The sequence below is a fragment of the Agelaius tricolor genome, unplaced genomic scaffold, assembly GCF_023055355.1.
Source record: "Agelaius tricolor isolate 1412-34295 unplaced genomic scaffold, bAgeTri1.0.p SCAF_36, whole genome shotgun sequence".
Taxonomy (NCBI): Eukaryota; Metazoa; Chordata; class Aves; order Passeriformes; family Icteridae; genus Agelaius; species Agelaius tricolor.
In genome coordinates this window covers 3,042,863-3,060,234 of record NW_027269296.1, presented here as the reverse complement: position 1 = coordinate 3,060,234, position 17,372 = coordinate 3,042,863, and the positions used below count along the sequence as shown (strand labels likewise).

The following is a 17,372-nucleotide window of genomic DNA, read 5'->3' as shown; positions in this document are numbered from 1 at the left end:
TTGACTTTGTCAATAGCATCATAAACCCCAGGAGCATCATTCCCAGAACGAGCCCGGGTGTGTGTTCCTGGCTGGGCCATTACAGGAAAAGGTGGAAAAGCCACAGGAATTGAGGCTGTCAAAGCATTCCCATCTCCTGCTGTTCTCCCAAAGCATGAGCAGCAATTCCTGCTGTCCCGAGGGAGTGGCTGGAGCAGGACCCAGCTGGGATTTTGGAATCAGAGCTGCACAAACAGCAAGGCTGTGGCACAGAATCACACGCATCACTCAGCTCTGGGTTCCTGAGGTTTGGTCTTTACATCAAGTTTGGAAGACACAGGATGAGCAAACCTTGGGGCTTGAGCTCCTCAGGTTTCCCTGAGGCTGAGCAACCTCAGGATCTGCCCTGCAAACGGAACTGACACCTAACGCGGGGCTGCAGAAGGTGCCGGGCATTTCAGACAATCCTGTCCCGGTTTCAGTCACAGCTCCCACGCTCTGGCCTCCTCCAAAAGCTTTTCCTGTCCTTCCTGCAGTATTTATAGTGCAGTGCAGCTGTCTGAGGAGACAAACCCTCACCTCACATAGAGAAGGTGAAGCAGCCAACAGCTCTTGTATTTATTCATTGCATCTCTCTGATAGAGAATCCCTTCTCCAGGCAGGTACAGTCCATGACACCAAATTTCCTCTGTAATTTCCCAAACATTATAAAAACAGGCCCAAACTCAACCCTGCCCCTGGGATTTGCAATTTCAGCTTCCTTTAGGATCCTGAGAGATGTCACCCATACGTATTTCTTTAACTTGCTAACTCTTAATGCATCAGATATAGATATATTGTGGTAATGAGTTCCACAGGTGACACATTCTGTACAAGTTTTAATTAAAAGTTAAATAGTTTAAGACATTTGTTTACAGGCAACAGTATTGGTTGCTCACTCTGTACATTGCATTTATTGGACAGCAATAAGGAAAAACAGAACATTTGGCACGAGAATGCCAATTTTTTTATTATTATTATTATTTTTGGACACATGAACACAAAATATCCCTGCAGGCTAAAAAAAAAAAATACAATGCAATTGTACACGACCAGCATCTTATCTCGACACGGGGCTGTGAGCCCCAGGACAGTTTAGAAAGTACCTCGTATTGCTAGAGACATACATCCAGTCCAAAGTTAATAAAATACCATTTGAAACATTACAAGTCTAACAATATAGAAACCAAAAAATTACATCAGAAGTCAAACTGAACAAATGCAAACATTTTACATTGAAGTTGCAGCCTCTAGACATAGAAATATGAAAATGTCAATAGCAAGGTCTAAGAAAATCTGTGATATTTAGTGCAAGACCTTTCCTCCAGTGCACAGGGAAAGAGCCTCGCGGTGGATCGGGATCAGGATGGATCCAATGCCCTCTGGCCCTACCTTCTGAAAATGAAAGCAGAGTCACTGCCTCGCTATTGAGCAAGAAAACTCCTACAGCACATCCACAAAGGGGTCGGGGCTGTCAGTGCCAGCTCTGAGCCAGGGCCCTGCCCCATCCCGAGGGCCCGGCCAGGGTGGGCCCAGGACAGCCCCGGCACCGCCCTTCGGATGGAGCTCCCAGCGACACAAGAGCCAGACTGGTGGAGACAGGCTAACTAGGGATTGCCAGAGCTTGTTCACAGCTCAGCAGGGACAAAGCAAGCAGAACCGGGTGGAAAACAGGATTTCTGCCCCCTCCCCCCGTTTTTTTTATATTTTTTAATATATATATATATCAACCACCCCCTTCCCCAACTCCTTGAACTTTGCTACATTTAAAATCTTTCACACCACAGAGCTAAACAGTGGCCAACAGGCTTTATTTATAAAAAAAAAACAACCCAAAAAACAAAAATCAAAACACCCTAAAACTACAGCTACAGAATGCACATCTTCCCATTGATTGACACATGCAGAACGAGTCACTCAGGCCCACAGGGCTCACTCAGGTCCTCAAGTCCTCCAGACTTGGGCTCAGACCTGCCTAGGGCAGCACTGCTGCAACTTGGATCCTGAACTTCAGTGCTTTCCCCCCAAAACTCCAGCCCTGGGCCCGGGGTGGGCTCACACCAGCCCCGCTCGGGTGCTGGCCCAGGGCTCACCAGGGGCTGATGCTCCACCTGGTCTGAGGTTAAATATCCAGTCACAGGCAAACCAAGGAGAGGCTCTCCATTCCCTCAGTCTCAACCAGGAGTGCTTGGCACTGGACAACTAATTGGTGATAAAGTTCATTTTTTATGCACCCTCGTTAAACCAGCCCCATTCCTAGTGCACAAACTCAAATCAGGGATCTTGGATCCTACCACCTCCAACAGGTGCTCAGGTGCTTTTCAAGGTGCCAAAGTTCTCTGTGTGTGTTGGGTCAGTCAGAGTTCACTCTAAAAAGGGTTTTTGTGTCTTCTCCCTGAACGAGTACTGAGAAAAGCAGCGGTCAGTCTCCCACCCACATGTCCTGATTTTGTTACACAAGTGAGGTATTCTTTAAAAAAAAAGTTAAAAAACGTAAAAGAATCTTTTTTGTTTTTTCAATCTAAACCTGTCCTGGCACGTGCCAGGAGCAGGGTTCACTTCAGTCCCATTTTCAACAGAAATGAAAAGAGGTTAAACTTAATTTATGAGACATACTACTGGCAAGGAGGTTATAAAACTGTTTGAAGATGTTCAGTGTACTCTGGTACAACTGAAAACAACAGCATTTAGAAATGTAAACTTTCATTTATTTACAAGCTTAAAGACTGAAGGAAACAGCATTTCCTATTGCTGAAATTTAGAGGGGGCTGGTTCCTAAGCTTTGGGACAGCAGACAACTTAGCAGCAAACCCCACACAAGTATCAGAGACCACAGTGCAATCCTTGGGCTCCTCAAACTCCTCCTCAGTTTAGGAATAAGCTTTAATCTGCACTAACTCAGGTATACAGTAAGGAATCTAGTCTTAAATTACTACGTTCATGGATTACAGGAATACCAGGAAAACCAGGTCCCTGTTCTGGATTACAGGTTGCAGCTGAAAAAAGCCAAGCAGATTAAAAACCCTAATTTCTAGGCTGGGACAGAATCAGCATTTGAGACTCACATGGGTTCAACATGCTGTAAATGCAATTGTGTGGGCAACCCAGATTCCCAGGGAAAAAAAACAGTTCAAAATGCTGGTACAAGTCCTCAGGTTGCCTGTCACACAATACATTTCAACTGCACACGTTGGCCTTTCCTACACGGAACACCCAGTTTCCAAGCTTATAAAAAATGTTGTAGACAGGACACCAACAGTGAATATAAAACAGTTAAAAATAATTCTTAAAAAAAGCATGGAAATGCGTCTTTTCTAATTTGTTTCAGAAACTGCCAAATTGTGTGTTCAGAAAACGACACGAGAATGTTGGTTAAACTCATGCACAATCCTCAGCTAGAAAATTACACTGTTTGGGGGGGCTTAAAAAACAAAGATTTATTGCCAAAGTTAAACCTTCTATGAGAAAAAAGTTTTAAAATCACTTAGATTTATCAAACCACACAGCAGCATAAAGTGGGCACTTTTGTAAAAGTTTGCAAAATACCTAAAAGCTAAATTTTTTTTTTTGTTTTATCATTTTTAGAGGGGGGAAATGATGGTTCAGTACTTGTTACGATACCATGGCAGTATTATTTATAACCATTATCATTAAAATCTACTGACAGGCATCACTATTGGTTATATTACACATTCACAGAACAAGAACCACCTATTAACTCGCAGTATAGTGCAATTGCTTTGCAGCCCAAGTCTGCAGAGATTAAAAAGATAATTAGTAAAACTGACAAAAAACTGCAATACTGTGAAAGTTATGTTTGTTAAAAGGCATTTACAGTAGTGAAGTCTAAAATCTCCATAAAAAAATCTATGGCCCCACACGACAGAAGGATTACAGCGAGCTGGATAAAACATTTTGCCATCACATCATACTCACGAAGCAGGGCACGGAGACAGAGCAGCAGTCACCGTCAGCTCATGGGATGAGGAGAACTGAAAAAACCACAGCTAGCAAAAGATTTGATAGAAACCTTTCGTGCCAAGTCCTTGAAAAATTTCAGGATGATCGGCCTTTGCGCTTTGAGGTAAAAATTCAGTCCAATGCATCAGAAAAGACAAGTCTATGGATTTCTAGTACAGAAAACAATGAAACAAATGGCTCAATTGTGTTGGTGCATCAGACGTTGCAGTGAAGAACAAATTCAGTGCGACTGTCCGGAGCTGCTGGTAGTGGGCAGTCCGAAATCCCCCGGCCCTGGATAGAGCAGGAGGCTTCCAAACACTTCAGGACTGCATGGGTACTTGTTTTGCCTCATCTTCCCAGGTGCTCTCAAGCGAAATACATGGTGTGCTGGGTGTCGTGGTGGATCTGCACGGCCTTGGCCAGCGCCTGCGGATCGCGGCCGTTGCTCTGCCCCGACACGTGGCTGCCCTCAGCGCTGTGAGCAGACACACACCCGTCAACAACTGGGACAAGCAGCTCAGCTCAGCCTCACTACCTGCTTACCACGATGGTGAGGCCATCCCTTACCTGTCGTGATCCTTATCCACAAGATGGTACCTGGCCCGAAATGCCACCAGCCTGGCGTAGTAGGCGGGCGCGGGGATGGAGACGGAGCGGGTGCAGCGCACGTAGGTGTGGCACAGCTGGTACGTCAGCAGCTGCAGCTCGTCTGCTGTGAAACAGTTGTCATCCCACAGCACCTGGTAGTGGGAGGGCCGGCTGGTTCCCTGCAGAGAACAGGTGAGCAGTCAGCTGGAGAGCAACAGCAAGGACAGAGGTGGTACCTGCAGGCTGCACCTTCCAGCAGGCACTGAGGAGTCAGTGCCAAGCAGGCACCAACACACTCTGGGTCTGCCAAGTGACAAACAGAAGTGACTTTTCCCATGGGGACAACTACAAGGATTTAGTCACACAGCCTGAGCGCAGCAGAGCTGACATTACCTGAATTCCTGCATGGCTACAGAGGTAAAAGTCAAATTCAGAGGGATGTGTGATGGTGCTGTCCACAGTAGTGCCTGCTGGTACGTTGCCACTTTTACCCACCTAGTGAGAAAGGTTTATTATTAGTCCATAGGCTTTTTTGGAAGTGACCCCAAAATGCTTTCAAAGGTAGGTTCTATTGAAAGCTGCTGGAGAATTTACTGCTCAGAAAGGTGAAAATATATTAAGGTCGTTTACACAGGAGGAATGAAAATGTTCTCTGTGAATTCATTTTTAGAAACTTCACCAAATCCAGCTGGTGTGTCATCAGAGGAAAATAAAACCCTTGCCAGCACCATTAAAACTGCAGAGTGGGATAAAGCCTACACAAGTAATTCAGGATCTGAAAATACAGGCTCCTGAGATAAATTTATTTCGTACCCTTGTTTGCTCTCACACCCTGGAGATCTGGGTTTAAAAGCAAACCACAAATCAAGCTCTTCCCTATAGAAGGTTCCTCAGCTGGCCTGTGGATTTGTACCACAGGCACATCTTAGATGCACCTGGAGACAGAACAGGGAATAGAGTGAGCAGCCAGGTCAGCTCATCATCAGGAATCCTGGACTATAAAACCCCAGGATACATCTCCAGGTACACAAATACTGGGATACTGAGCACACCTATTCCAAAAGGGGGAACAAGCTGTTCCATCTGATGTAGAGCAATAAAAAAAGGAGGAACTGGTTATTTTGGTAGAGGAAGCCTGTTACCACTCAGTACTGCTACTGCTTTACAGCTTTAGTGGGCAAGACAGATCCCACCCCACTGAATCAAACAATCCCACTTTCCTGTGCCACCACCTCCCCCTCATGGAGTCAGTACTTGCCCTTTCAGTTTTGTCAGCACAGAACAGCCTGGTGTGATGCCTTTTCTGCACAACAATGTAGGTTATTCCAGGTCTGTAATCTTCCTCCAAACTAATGCAGGCCTTCCGGATGGCGATCAGCTCTGGCCAAGCTACCTACAAGCAGAAGATTTAACTATTATGTGATGAATTCAGTAGGTATTTGATTATTTTTTTTTAACCTGTGTACAAATGCTGCATGGTAAGGGACACAAGCAGACTGGTTAATTGTGCTTGCCCAGGACAATTCACTTAATTTTTAATAATTAAGTGAATTTTAAAAATTTTTTAACCTAATTTTTCCAGTAACATATATAATCTACATGAATACAAATGCTGCATGGTAAGGGACATGAGCAGACTGGTAAATTGTGCTTGCCCAGGACAATTCACTTAATTTGTAATAATTAAATGAGTTTTAAAACATTTTTAACTTAATTTTTCCAAGAACAAATATAATCCACATAAATAAATATATTTTTTCAATGGCAAATCCCTTATAATCCACATAAATATCTAGCAATCCCTATTCATGAGCAACAAAAAATTATCACCAGGCAGTACCTGTTTCATCTGTCCTTCCGACACTCCCCCTCTGTAGTAAATGATCCTGGTGGGCTTGAAACGAGTGGATTTGTAGAACTGGATCAGCAGCTCCCGGACCATGTTGGTCAGGTCCTGGATCACCTCCTGGCTGTAGAGCAGCTCCTGGGAGGTCTCCTGGCGCGAGGTCTGCACGCGCACGGTGGCGCAGTAGCGGCTGGGGTGCCCGTCCATGCTGCCCACCACGGCCGCGATCGACGGCTTCTTCCCGTCCCCGGCCGGAGGGTGAGTGACATCTGCTCCCAGAAAGATCACTGGCTGCTGGAACACCGAGGGCCTGTTTGGTAAGATTGAGTTTATTAGTTAGAACCACCGAAGTCCAGAAGGGTTTGGGTGTGAAAAGGCCTTAAAAGCCCAGCCAGTTCCACCCACCCCACCCCAACCTTGGTTGCTGCAAGTCCTGTCCAACCTGGCTTTGAACACCTCCAGGGATGGGGCAACCACAGCTTTTCTAGGCAACCTGTGCAGGGCCTCACCATCCTCACAGTGAACAATTCCTTCCTAGTCTCTAATCTAATGTACTCTCTTTAGGTTTGAAGCCATTACTACAGTCCCTCACTGGCCTCCTTGTTGGTCCTTTTGGATACTGGAAGGTGCTGTGAGGCTTTCACACAGCCTTCTCTTCTCCAGTCCAACTTCCTCACCCTGACTTGAGAGGAGAGGTAGCCTCTTATCAACTCATAATAATAAATAAGAACAGTAAAAAGAAAATGGGCCAGGAACAAAAAACATTAAAGCTGAGGAAGGTGCATCCAAAGCACTGAACAGAACTTAAACCTGTGAGAGAGTCTTTAAGGGCAAAATTCTCTGCCTCCAGCACTTACAGTCCAGAAAGAACAGAAAGTGACAAGGACAGGATCAAAGGCAGACCATGTTACAAGCATTGATTCCAGGTCACTCCTCCTCACTCCTTCTCTTTCAATTTGGACATAAACACAGGATGCTATTGGAGGTGGCAAGAGGAAAAGGTACAGAGTGAATCCAAAGGCAGGAAAGAGACAGGAAAAAAACCTTGGTGAGTTTGGTGGCTCTGACTGCTGGATGGCTCTGACTCCCCTTGGCTCAGGGCTTACTGGGAACACTCCAAATGCAGACATATCCTCCACTGTCCACTCCACACTGTGGGAATTTCTGAAGTATGTTTTATTTTGAAAAGTATCATTTTAGCAAAACAACACAATTTTCCTTGACAATGCAGACATTACAAAGAGCTTTTGATTGAATCTCACCTTTGATGAGGTACCAGCACATTGTTGATTCCTCCAAGCTTGGCATTGATCTTCAGACACAGGTTAGACAGCGTTTGTGGAGAGGTTTTGACCACGTTCTTTACCTGAACACACTGTGTGGCCATGCCTAGAAGAGTATCTCCAACCCGCTTGACTTCAGCTGTGACAGAAAATAAGGCAGTGGTTCCTGCTTGCTCTTATTTTTTTCAAATGTTACTCTAATTCAGATCCTTGAAACTTCACTGACAAAGGTTCAGTTTGCTCTTTGGTAATACACAACTTCTCCAACCAGGCCTGACAAACCAGCTCCAATCTTTTTCAAGAGAACCCATCTCTCCTCTGCCTCCTTCCTGCCACCCACTTGCAGTACAACTCCTGATCACTTTACAGCCCCTTCTCCATACCGTACACAGGCGTCTTCCCAGGCAGAATCACCACGATGAGCTGCAGGCCCACATAAGTCAGCTTTAGGTGTTTGAACATGGGCTCCACGCTGTCTGCCCCCTGGGCGTACTTGCAGAAGCAGGGCTGGCCCTGGATGGGCATCCCGGCGTCCTTGGAGATCTTGCGCAGCTGGTCTGTGAAACTCCTGAAATAGAAGTGGATTTGTTCTGCCCTTCTCACTATGGCTCACTCATCAGTTTTATCAACCAGATCTACACTGGTTCTGCTATTTCACAGCACTACAGTAACTGGTTTTTAGCAATTCTATTCCCAGCAGGAGCTCACTAATATGACTCTAATCCTCTCTGAGGAAGGTCATCAGCTACTGTAGTTTTACAAGCCTTACAGAAACAGACATTTGAGATAAACATCCTGAGGCAGACTCCCAAACTAATACTGATGCTCTGGTAAATTTTCACTTATCCACCTACTTTATCTGAGTATTATTACAACCATGACTTTTGCCAATCAGTAGTTCACAGAACCTCTTTCTTTAGGATTCTGTAGAGTAATTTGAAGGGCAGGGGAAAATCAATTTATACTACACATCACCTTTCAGAAACATGAGAAAAATACACCTTGAAACAGAATCCTAAATAAATAGGAAAATACTTACTTCAGCAAGTCCTCCCTGCATTGTTTTTGAGGAGCAAAACAGGCAACAGCCCAAACTTTAATCTCAATGCCAGCATAGAACTGTTTCCCTCTCATGTCCCACACACCTTGGTTTGGTGTGGCCACAGTCTTGTTCTAGGTAAAAACCAAAGGCAAATTACAAATCAAGTGCTGCTCCGTTTTGACTGTAGCCCACAAGAGGAAGATACACAAAACACCTCATGAATTTCAATAACCTCAGGATAAGGAGTTTTACAAGACATGGAAACTCACCCTGCCTCCATACTGCAGCATTGGGGCTGGCAGAACTCTGCCTGTCAGCTCTGTCATTTCGTTATGGACAACAATTCCAAACTCCTTCAGATACGGATCAGGCCCACCAACCATACTGTTACTCTTCACCTGGGGACAAGACAAGTACTGATGTCACTAAACTAAAACTTCAGGTGACTCTGCCCTCTTTGTCATCAACAGCCTTTCAGTTTAGAAGGATTTGTTTTAACCAAACCAGATTTTTTTAACTTCTCTCCTGGTCATGCTGCTCAACATCACCTGCTCCAATGCTCTGGAAAAGCCATGAGAAGTGACAAACACAGACTGTGCAGCTGGAAAAATACTCACCAGTCTGCTGATCTCCTCCTGCCTGTCTGGGGCAGACCTGGCTGTTGCTTTTATCATGGTCGAGGTCTGATTGTCTGTGAGCTTCTTGATGCACCTCTGGCCTGCCACGATGTTACACACCTGCAGGGGAGCAGGGAGAGGTGCTGTGACACCGTTTAACAGAGGACACCCCACAGTGCAGGACTCAGATCCTTACCTCCAGTGGCAGGTATGTGTGTTTCTGCTCCTGTCCCACTTGGAGACAGGGCAGGTGAGGGTATTTCAGCTGCAGACTGTACTTCTGCTTAAAATACTGAGCTACTGTGCACTCCATGGCCTGCCCATTCTCCAGCTGCAGAGGGAACCTAGAAATGACATTTGTTCTGGTTAGACTTTGTCAGGTTTTTTAAAGGAAAAAATTATATGAAAAATCTATTCCAGACTACCTTTAGCAAATCTCTATTTTCTTTACTTACTGGATCTCTTCTTTATGAAAAGATTTTAGACCGTATACCAAATTTCTTGTATTTTAGCTATTTTAAAAATTTCTTGTATTTTAGCTATTTTTTATAGGAGCTTTTGATAACTGTATTTAAAAACCAGGATACAGCTCAGTTTTCCTGGGTTGAAAGAAATAAAAAAGTAGTCAAAACCCACACTATTCCTCTACTCCACTAAGACTAAACATTCCTGTAAAGCCACAGAGCTGCTTCACCTCCAGAATCAACTATTCCTGCATAAAAAATACACCAAGTATATTCCAGATATATTGAATAGGTTGAAGATTTTAAGAACTGTCAGGCAGTGCTGGATACATACGTCTGGTGGCTGGCTGGTCGCCTGGTAACATTGCAAACTCTGTATTTTCTCTTCATCTGGCCACAGTGGGTCACCTCTACTTTTAGACCTGAAAACTCAACAGAAAATAAATTCAGGGACAGGAATCACCTTTGAAAAGGATGAAGGCAAAAAGGGAACAGCCCAGTTCTCCATGTGCATTGCAAATTTTCATTACAACATATTATGAGGTTTCAGTATTTTCTTGCAGCAGCTTTAGGACAAGCTTTTACCTCTGATTTCTTTGGTAAACTTGACACGCTGGGAGTCTGTCAGAGGTTTGCTTTGTTCACTGATGTTCTGGATGTCCAAGACCTCGCACATGAACTCAATGATAGGCTGGGCACGATAGAAAGCAGTCGCTGACACTAAGATAAAAAGACAGGACAATGAACTGGGAAGCACAAAGAACTCTGTTACATGAGCGAGACAGAATCTCCTACACACCATCAATGTTGAGCATCATGTTCCACATGGCAGGACGGACAGACTGGTGGAAGCCAAACCAGACCTCCCTGCCCCCTCCCAGGGGGTGGTAATAACCTTCAGGAGGGGAGAAAAAGGAGCGACCCACAGGGGTGTACCTGGAAAAAATAAGAAAATTAATACTCTGATCATTTCCTTCTGATGTATTTTTTACATTCATACCTATAGTGTTTAAAACATGTTATTATTACAGCATGTTATAACTGTCAGAGCTGACTTATGGCAAGCACACAAAGACTTTTCTGACAGGGCAGCTGGAAAGGGTACAGCAAATTCCTGTTAGAAACATGACCAGCAGACACAAGTCTAGTTCAGATCACATTTCCCTATTCTAGTGCAAATTTGTAAGGCAGGTGTTGAATTACATGGCTGTATCCCTCATCCCTTCTACCACAGGAGTGTAATGGGCAGCAGAGCAGCAGCAAGGAATGACAAACACAAAGGTTAAGATGGATAGAAGACACAGCCAGTCAGGAAGGCCCCACAAGTACCCACCTCATGGAGGGAAGGTGCCGTGTGATCACATCCAGTGCCTGTACAGAATCTTCAGGAACTTCATTCAAGTGCCCTGCCAGAGCTTCCAGCAGCATCTGAAGGCTGACGACTGACACCCACTGAATGGAAACCTTAAATGTCTGGTCCTTCCCCTCTCCTGGAAGTGTAACCTCCATATCCACCTGCCACAGGCACAAGAAAATTAAGCACAAGCTTTTGTCATGGATTGCAGACAGACACAACACTCAGCAATGGTACAGTTTTCTCCTAGGCGTCCTTTGATTCTGTATTTTTGATTATTAGTTTGTGTAATGACCTTAAAATATTACAATTGCCTCCCTCAGGACTTTGAAAGTTTGTCATTTATTCATCTGAGAAACTGCACTGAAGTATCTTTAAATGTAAATTTTCAGCAGTGATTAGTATGGTGACATCAAAGCTCTGGAGAACAGTGAGTCATTTTTTTTAAGTCAGCCAATTAATAGCAAGATGTTTTGTGAACCAAATGGGAAGGCAAGAAAACCTTTTGGTCATAAAGGAGACTCTCTGAGAGACACAAATCTCAGAGTTCTGGCGCAGGACTTGGGATGACTGTCACACCCCACAGCCCAGAGGTAACTGTGAACTCGTCCTGGACATCCTCCAAGGCACAACAATGACCAGATCCCTTGGGAGATCAGTTGATGGGAGGAAGTTTTGTTTAGAGCTGGGGTGCACATGCAAGGCAGGAACAGCTGATCTGGTTGTTCCAGGAAGACAAGGACATATCTCCACAGCACAACCAAACCCAACCAGAGTCATCATCAGCTACAATGACTTTATCGTTCAGCAACAGAACAAGGGTCAGTAGAGGGAAAAGGGAAGTTCCCACCAGGGTGAAAGAAAAATAGTGTCCTTGCAGCAGCAAGAACAAAAATGTAGTTCTCATGTCTCATGATATTCTGTAGCTGAAGAAGTGGGAATTAGAAACCCAAAGACACAAACTTCAGTAAAACACCAGTGAGCTCCTAGAGTCCCTGACTGGTCCTGTCTGTCATTTCCAAGACTACACCAATAGGTGTGACAGTATTTTGGGTTAATGTCAATAAATGAACACTTTTCAAATGACACTGTAACAGTTTTCCTGTGGAAAAGTTAAAGCAACACTTACTCTATCCCTGCCAATGGGTAAGGGGTGTGCTGTGTACATGTTCCGCTTCCCATCGTAGCCAGGCTGCCGATCCCCAAATATCTGCATCTTGAAGTGCCTCACCATCGTGTCCACCACCTCCCTAGGCAGTGATTCATTAAGTGGAAGAACAGAAAAATCAGTAATAGTCTTACACAATTTAAAATTATTTTTTTCATTTTTTTTCTTAAAGGAGAAAGATAGGAAAAACAGCAATGCACAAAAGCACCCCCAGGTCACACCAGAAGCTGTGAATGTCACCCCCAGGTTAAGACGCCCAAGTGGCACACACAGGTGTCTGTACAGGTATCTGTGCTGTCAGCAGAGCTACACTGAAAACAAGCAGAGGAAGATGTTCTCCAAAACATCCTGGAGATGTTCTCACACAGGAGCCTTGGGGTGGGTGGGACACTCTGTGGATTGATCCATGTGTGGACTCCAAAATCTACAAGCTGAAATGCCTCCCCTCAGCTGCTACACGTTTGTGTAACAGGCTGTGGAACAACTACCAGGGACATTGACTTGTAGACTGTAAAATAAAACCAGCTGGAGGTCAATGCTCAGTACATTTCCCAGAGCCTTCCTGATTACAGGCCAGTTGCAAGAATATTATAGTTCACTGAAAAGCAACTGCTGACCACAGTACAAACACACACAGGCCTTTAGCAGATGGAGAATTCCTAGGATTCACAGCTTCCTTACATCAGGCATATACACTTAATTTAAATCAGTAAACCTTTAGTAAGTTACTCCTACCTGTTGACTCTTCGGGGGCGTTTCTCTGGTTTGATGTCCACATCATAGTGATAAACATCAATCTTGGGGATCTGAACCTGGAAGTGGTTGGCCAGGAGCCGGATGGGTTTGCCAACAGTGCCCAGGCCTGGGCGACGGGGGGGCTGGAAAAGGCTGGTTGGGGGCCCTAGAAAGCCAAATAAATGTGTGTGAGATGTGATGGCCCACTCCATGCACCATTTGACTGGGCAGGAAGAAATCTTAAGCTTTTTGAGGCTGTAAACAGAGGCGTTCAAAGAGGCTCAGCCTTCCAGTTGCTCAGAACTCCAAGGTAAAAAAGGTGTTCCCTAAAGCATGTATAGGTAGGTGCCATAAATCATTCTTAAAATTTTAGTTAAAATTTTAGTGGCATTTATTCATGACAGCGGTTAAGAACTTCAGAGAGTCCTAAGAAGGAACGCAACCATACAGATATTATGTATTTTCATGTAATGCAAAGAGAAATACATCCCTACCTCCATTTCTAAAACAAACCAACAGCCACCAAAGCCACACTTTGTCATTGTTTTCACTACAGGCTTAAAGTTCAGACGTCAATGATCCAATTTAAAATTCCAATGTAAAGACAGGAGTGAGGAAAGGTTCAGGCTTTCCTCTAAGCAGAAGGATAAGGGAGAAAGCATTAGACAGGTGTGGACTCCTAGAGACATGGAAGAGATATTTTATTGGGACAAAAGAAGAGCTTCAGGAACAGATCTAAGGAGGAAATTATTAGAGGCCTGGAAGCATTACTCACATGCAAGCTGGTCACTAGGGAAACCTTTAGTTACCCTCCTCAAAGTGTTAAGATCTGAGATACCATGTTAACGAGATTAAACTGACTATTTTTTAAATCAATCAGAGCCTCAGCTGACACTGCACATAAAGCAAATGACATTGGTATATTTTCATGGGTTTGTCTATATCTGAGCAAGGCTCAGTGTGATCAAAGTGTCTTCCCTCTGTTGTAGAGTAGCAAAGGAGAGGGCAAGCACTCTCACTAGAATGTAATAATAAACCTATCATAAAACTTAGGGCTAATTTAGCATTATAACCTGACAGCATCCATGTAGTACAAAATCTCAGAGTTTGTACCAGGAAAAAGGAGAGGTAGGTGACTCCTATTTGGGTACACTGCAGGGTGTAGCAATAAAGTTTAACACAAGCATAAACTGAAGCCAGGACCAAATCCCAGGAGATTCCACACTGGATTTAAAAGCCATCCATTGGCTACTGCATTACCAAATGAAATTACCAACCTAAGGACACCAGCCCTGGAATATTTTTAAGCAGAGGGAACACAGAGCATGTAAGCAGCTGAAGCCCACGGCTGTGTCAGCTCTGCAGAGCTGTTGGGGACAGACACCCCACAGGACACGTTCCTGGCTCCACACCTGCCTGAGGGATCATGCTCCCTCACGGTCAGACCAGTTGTGGGGTACAGTTAGTGTTTAAAAAAAGTTACAGTTTGTTGTTTAAAAAAACTACAGCTGTCTTGGACAAGCGTGAATCATTGAGGGCAATCAAAGTTTGCTGTGCTTATTTGGATACGAGAGATGATCCATTAATCCCATGCTAATTAGTCTGAAGGAAGTGCAGGCACTGACCTCCTGCAAGAGATTAAATGACCACTATATTTACCCATTTTCCTCCCTTGGTATTGACAAGTTCTGCAAACATGCACAGCAACGCTGTCCTCTGTTCTGACCAAAGGAAATAAAACTTACATCTCCTCCTTCCTAAAGTTATTTCTCAAAGGATTCTAAAGAATTAGCTACAAACTGTTTTCCCATTTGAAGCCAGGCTGCTCTGGCATCACAGGATTTTCATCTGATCAGCCTGACTAAGGTTGTATGTGCTGTTGTATTTTAATTTCTCTTACCCCACAACCATTATGTACTAAGCACCTCAACCGAATTGCTTCAGACAGGAAGCAGTTTTCAAAACTGAAAGAGAATCTGCTTCTCCAGCTGGAACTCGGGGAGGCCAGGATACATCACACACATACAGCAGGCTCTGAGTCAGCCCTCACTACCTCAAACTCTGGATTCTTCTGGAATTGCACCTTTGTGTCAATAAACGTTTCCTATCACACCGAAATTAACATCACTTGGCTTATACCAATCGTTTGAATGGGAACTTGATGGGTCAGGTGTACAGGCCACTGAGGGCTAGAAATACATCCCGCGGGCATTTGATGGGAGAATAATCATGGAATAGGACACAAGCAGGAAAGCAGCACATGCAAAAACCCACCAGTATTTAAGCGAAGTTTGTTAAAGAAATAAACAGCCGTATTTTCAGACAGCATCACCTTAAACTCTCAGAAATAGCTCAATGTCAAATATAAAACTTATCACTGCACAGGTTGCAGGGCGCGCATGGCTGTGACACCACAGCCCTGCCTGTCCCCGTCCCCTCGCTGTCGCTGTCCCGCTCCAGCCCCGTCCCGTTCACCCCGGGGAGGTCGAGCCGCGTCCCCCGGTAGTCCCGGCAGCAGCGGGGCCGTGCGGGCATCCGCAACCCCCACGCAAAGTTTCGCGACCCGCAGCGGCTCCTCGGCACCGGGCATTGCCGGCGGCTCCGAGCGGGCCCCGCTGCTGCCGGGGAGCCCCGCCGGGCCCGCGGCCTCCTTCCCCCGCTGTCACGGCCCGACAGGCCGCGGCCCCCGCGCCCCCCCCGCGCTCTCACCGGGTCCCAACGCCTCCATGGCGGCGGTGGCGGCCTCGCTGCTCTCGCCGCCGGCCCCGCCGCCCGCCCCGGGCCCCGCCGCCGGCCCCGCCGCCGCCGCGTAGCGCTTGATCTCGGGAATATTGGCGGCGGGGTGGGGGTCCGGCGCGGACACGGGGGCGGCGGGGCGGGAGGCGGCGGCGGCCGAGGAGGAGGATGAGGAGGAGGCAGCGGGGGCGCGGCGGGGAGCGCTCCCCGCGTTCCGCTTCCCCGAGCGGCGGCGCGAACAATCCCCGCGCTGCGCCCCCGCCGAGCCCGCGCGCGCCCCCGCCGCCGCCAGCACGCGCCCGAGCGCGCTCCCGGGACGGGGATGAGGAGGAGGAGGAGGAGGAAGAGGAGGAAAAGGAGGAGGAGAAGGGAGGGAGGAAGAGGCCGCTCCGCGCTGCCCGGCGCCGCCGGCTCGCGCACGCGCGCCGCCCCCCCCACCGCCCGCGGGAGCGCGCACGCCGCCCGCGCGACCCCGCAGCCGCAACAGGTGCCGGCTGTGAATCACGGAATCCCGGAATATTTCGGGTTTGAAGGGACCCTGGAGATCGTCCAGCACTAACCCCCTGCCAAGGCAGGGTCACCGGAGCAGGTGACAGGGACGCTCCAGGTGGGGTTGGATTGTCTCCAGATAGGGACACCACGCCCTCCCTGGACACCTGTTCCAGTGCTCGGTCACCCTCAATATAACCAAGTTCTTCCTCATGTTAAGGTGAAACACCGTGGTTTTGGTTATGGCCATTGCTCTTCATCCTGTTGCTGGGCACCAGCGAATGATCCTTTTCAGTGGTGCCCAGCAACAGGGTGAGGAGCAATGGCCGTAAACTAAAACACTTCCTCAGCATAAGGATGAACTCTCCATGAGCATGGCCGAGCACTGGAACAGGATGCCCAGAGAGATTCTGGAGTTTCCCTGCCTGGAGATTCCAAACTCACTTGGGTGCATTTCTGTGTCACCTGCTCTGGATCACCCTGCCTTGGCTGCAGAGGCCCCCTCCAACCCCAACAAATTTTGTGATTTGGTGACAAGAGTCTGGCATCATTCTCTTGGCACCCGCCTTTCAGATATTGGTGTGGATTGATGGGATCCCCTCTCAGCCGTCCCTTCTCCAGACTAACCAGGCCCAGCTCCCACAGTCTCTCCAGACCCCCCATCATCTTTGTGGCCTCTCCTGGACCCTCTCCAGTATCTCCTTGTCTTTCTTGTCCTGAGGAGCCCAGAAGTGGACACAGCACTCCAGATGTCCCTCACTAGGGCTGGGTGCCAGGATTTCCTCTGCTGGCTCTTCCCAGGGTGCATCTCACGCATGTGGCCCTTCCAGAGCTGCCTCAGAAGAGGTGACAGCTGCTGCCCCTCGGGCACCAGGAAGGAGGGAATTGTCTGTCTGTACCTCCCTGTTCTGTCCCAAAACCCAACACCTGTTTGCAGGTTTAATAATTAACCCAGAACTCCAGCACGCTCCGTGCCAGCCACCCTGGTGGTGCCTGCCTGCCCACAGCGGCGCTGCTCCAGCTTCACCAGCTCTCCACTGCTCCCCAAAACCAGGGAATTCTCCCTGCT

The 17,372-nt window shown here is 46.8% G+C and overlaps 1 protein-coding gene across 1 annotated transcript; it reads right to left on the bottom strand.

Moving 5' to 3' along the window:
• Positions 1-837: 837 nt before the first annotated feature.
• AGO4 (argonaute RISC component 4) lies at positions 838-16,238 on the bottom strand. The gene is made up of 18 exons (XM_071453117.1): positions 15,788-16,238; positions 13,079-13,244; positions 12,305-12,425; positions 11,155-11,336; positions 10,621-10,757; positions 10,407-10,541; positions 10,156-10,243; positions 9,554-9,701; positions 9,358-9,477; positions 9,010-9,138; positions 8,738-8,871; positions 8,082-8,266; positions 7,678-7,837; positions 6,410-6,725; positions 5,828-5,962; positions 4,963-5,064; positions 4,549-4,748; positions 838-4,456 (listed from the first exon to the last, which is right to left on the bottom strand). The coding sequence occupies exons 1-18, from the start codon at positions 15,804-15,806 to the stop codon at positions 4,348-4,350; spliced, it is 2,586 nt and encodes an 861-aa protein (XP_071309218.1). The 5' UTR covers positions 15,807-16,238; the 3' UTR covers positions 838-4,347.
• Positions 16,239-17,372: the final 1,134 nt, after the last annotated feature.

Excerpts from the sequence above, each read along its gene's own strand:
- AGO4 (XM_071453117.1), bottom strand. Across the intron at positions 11,337-12,304 it reads TACCCATTGGCAGGGATAGA|GTGGATATGGAGGTTACACT; the intron begins GTAAGTGTTGCT and ends TGCCTGTGGCAG. Across the intron at positions 4,457-4,548 it reads GTGGATAAGGATCACGACAG|CGCTGAGGGCAGCCACGTGT; the intron begins GTAAGGGATGGC and ends GTCTGCTCACAG.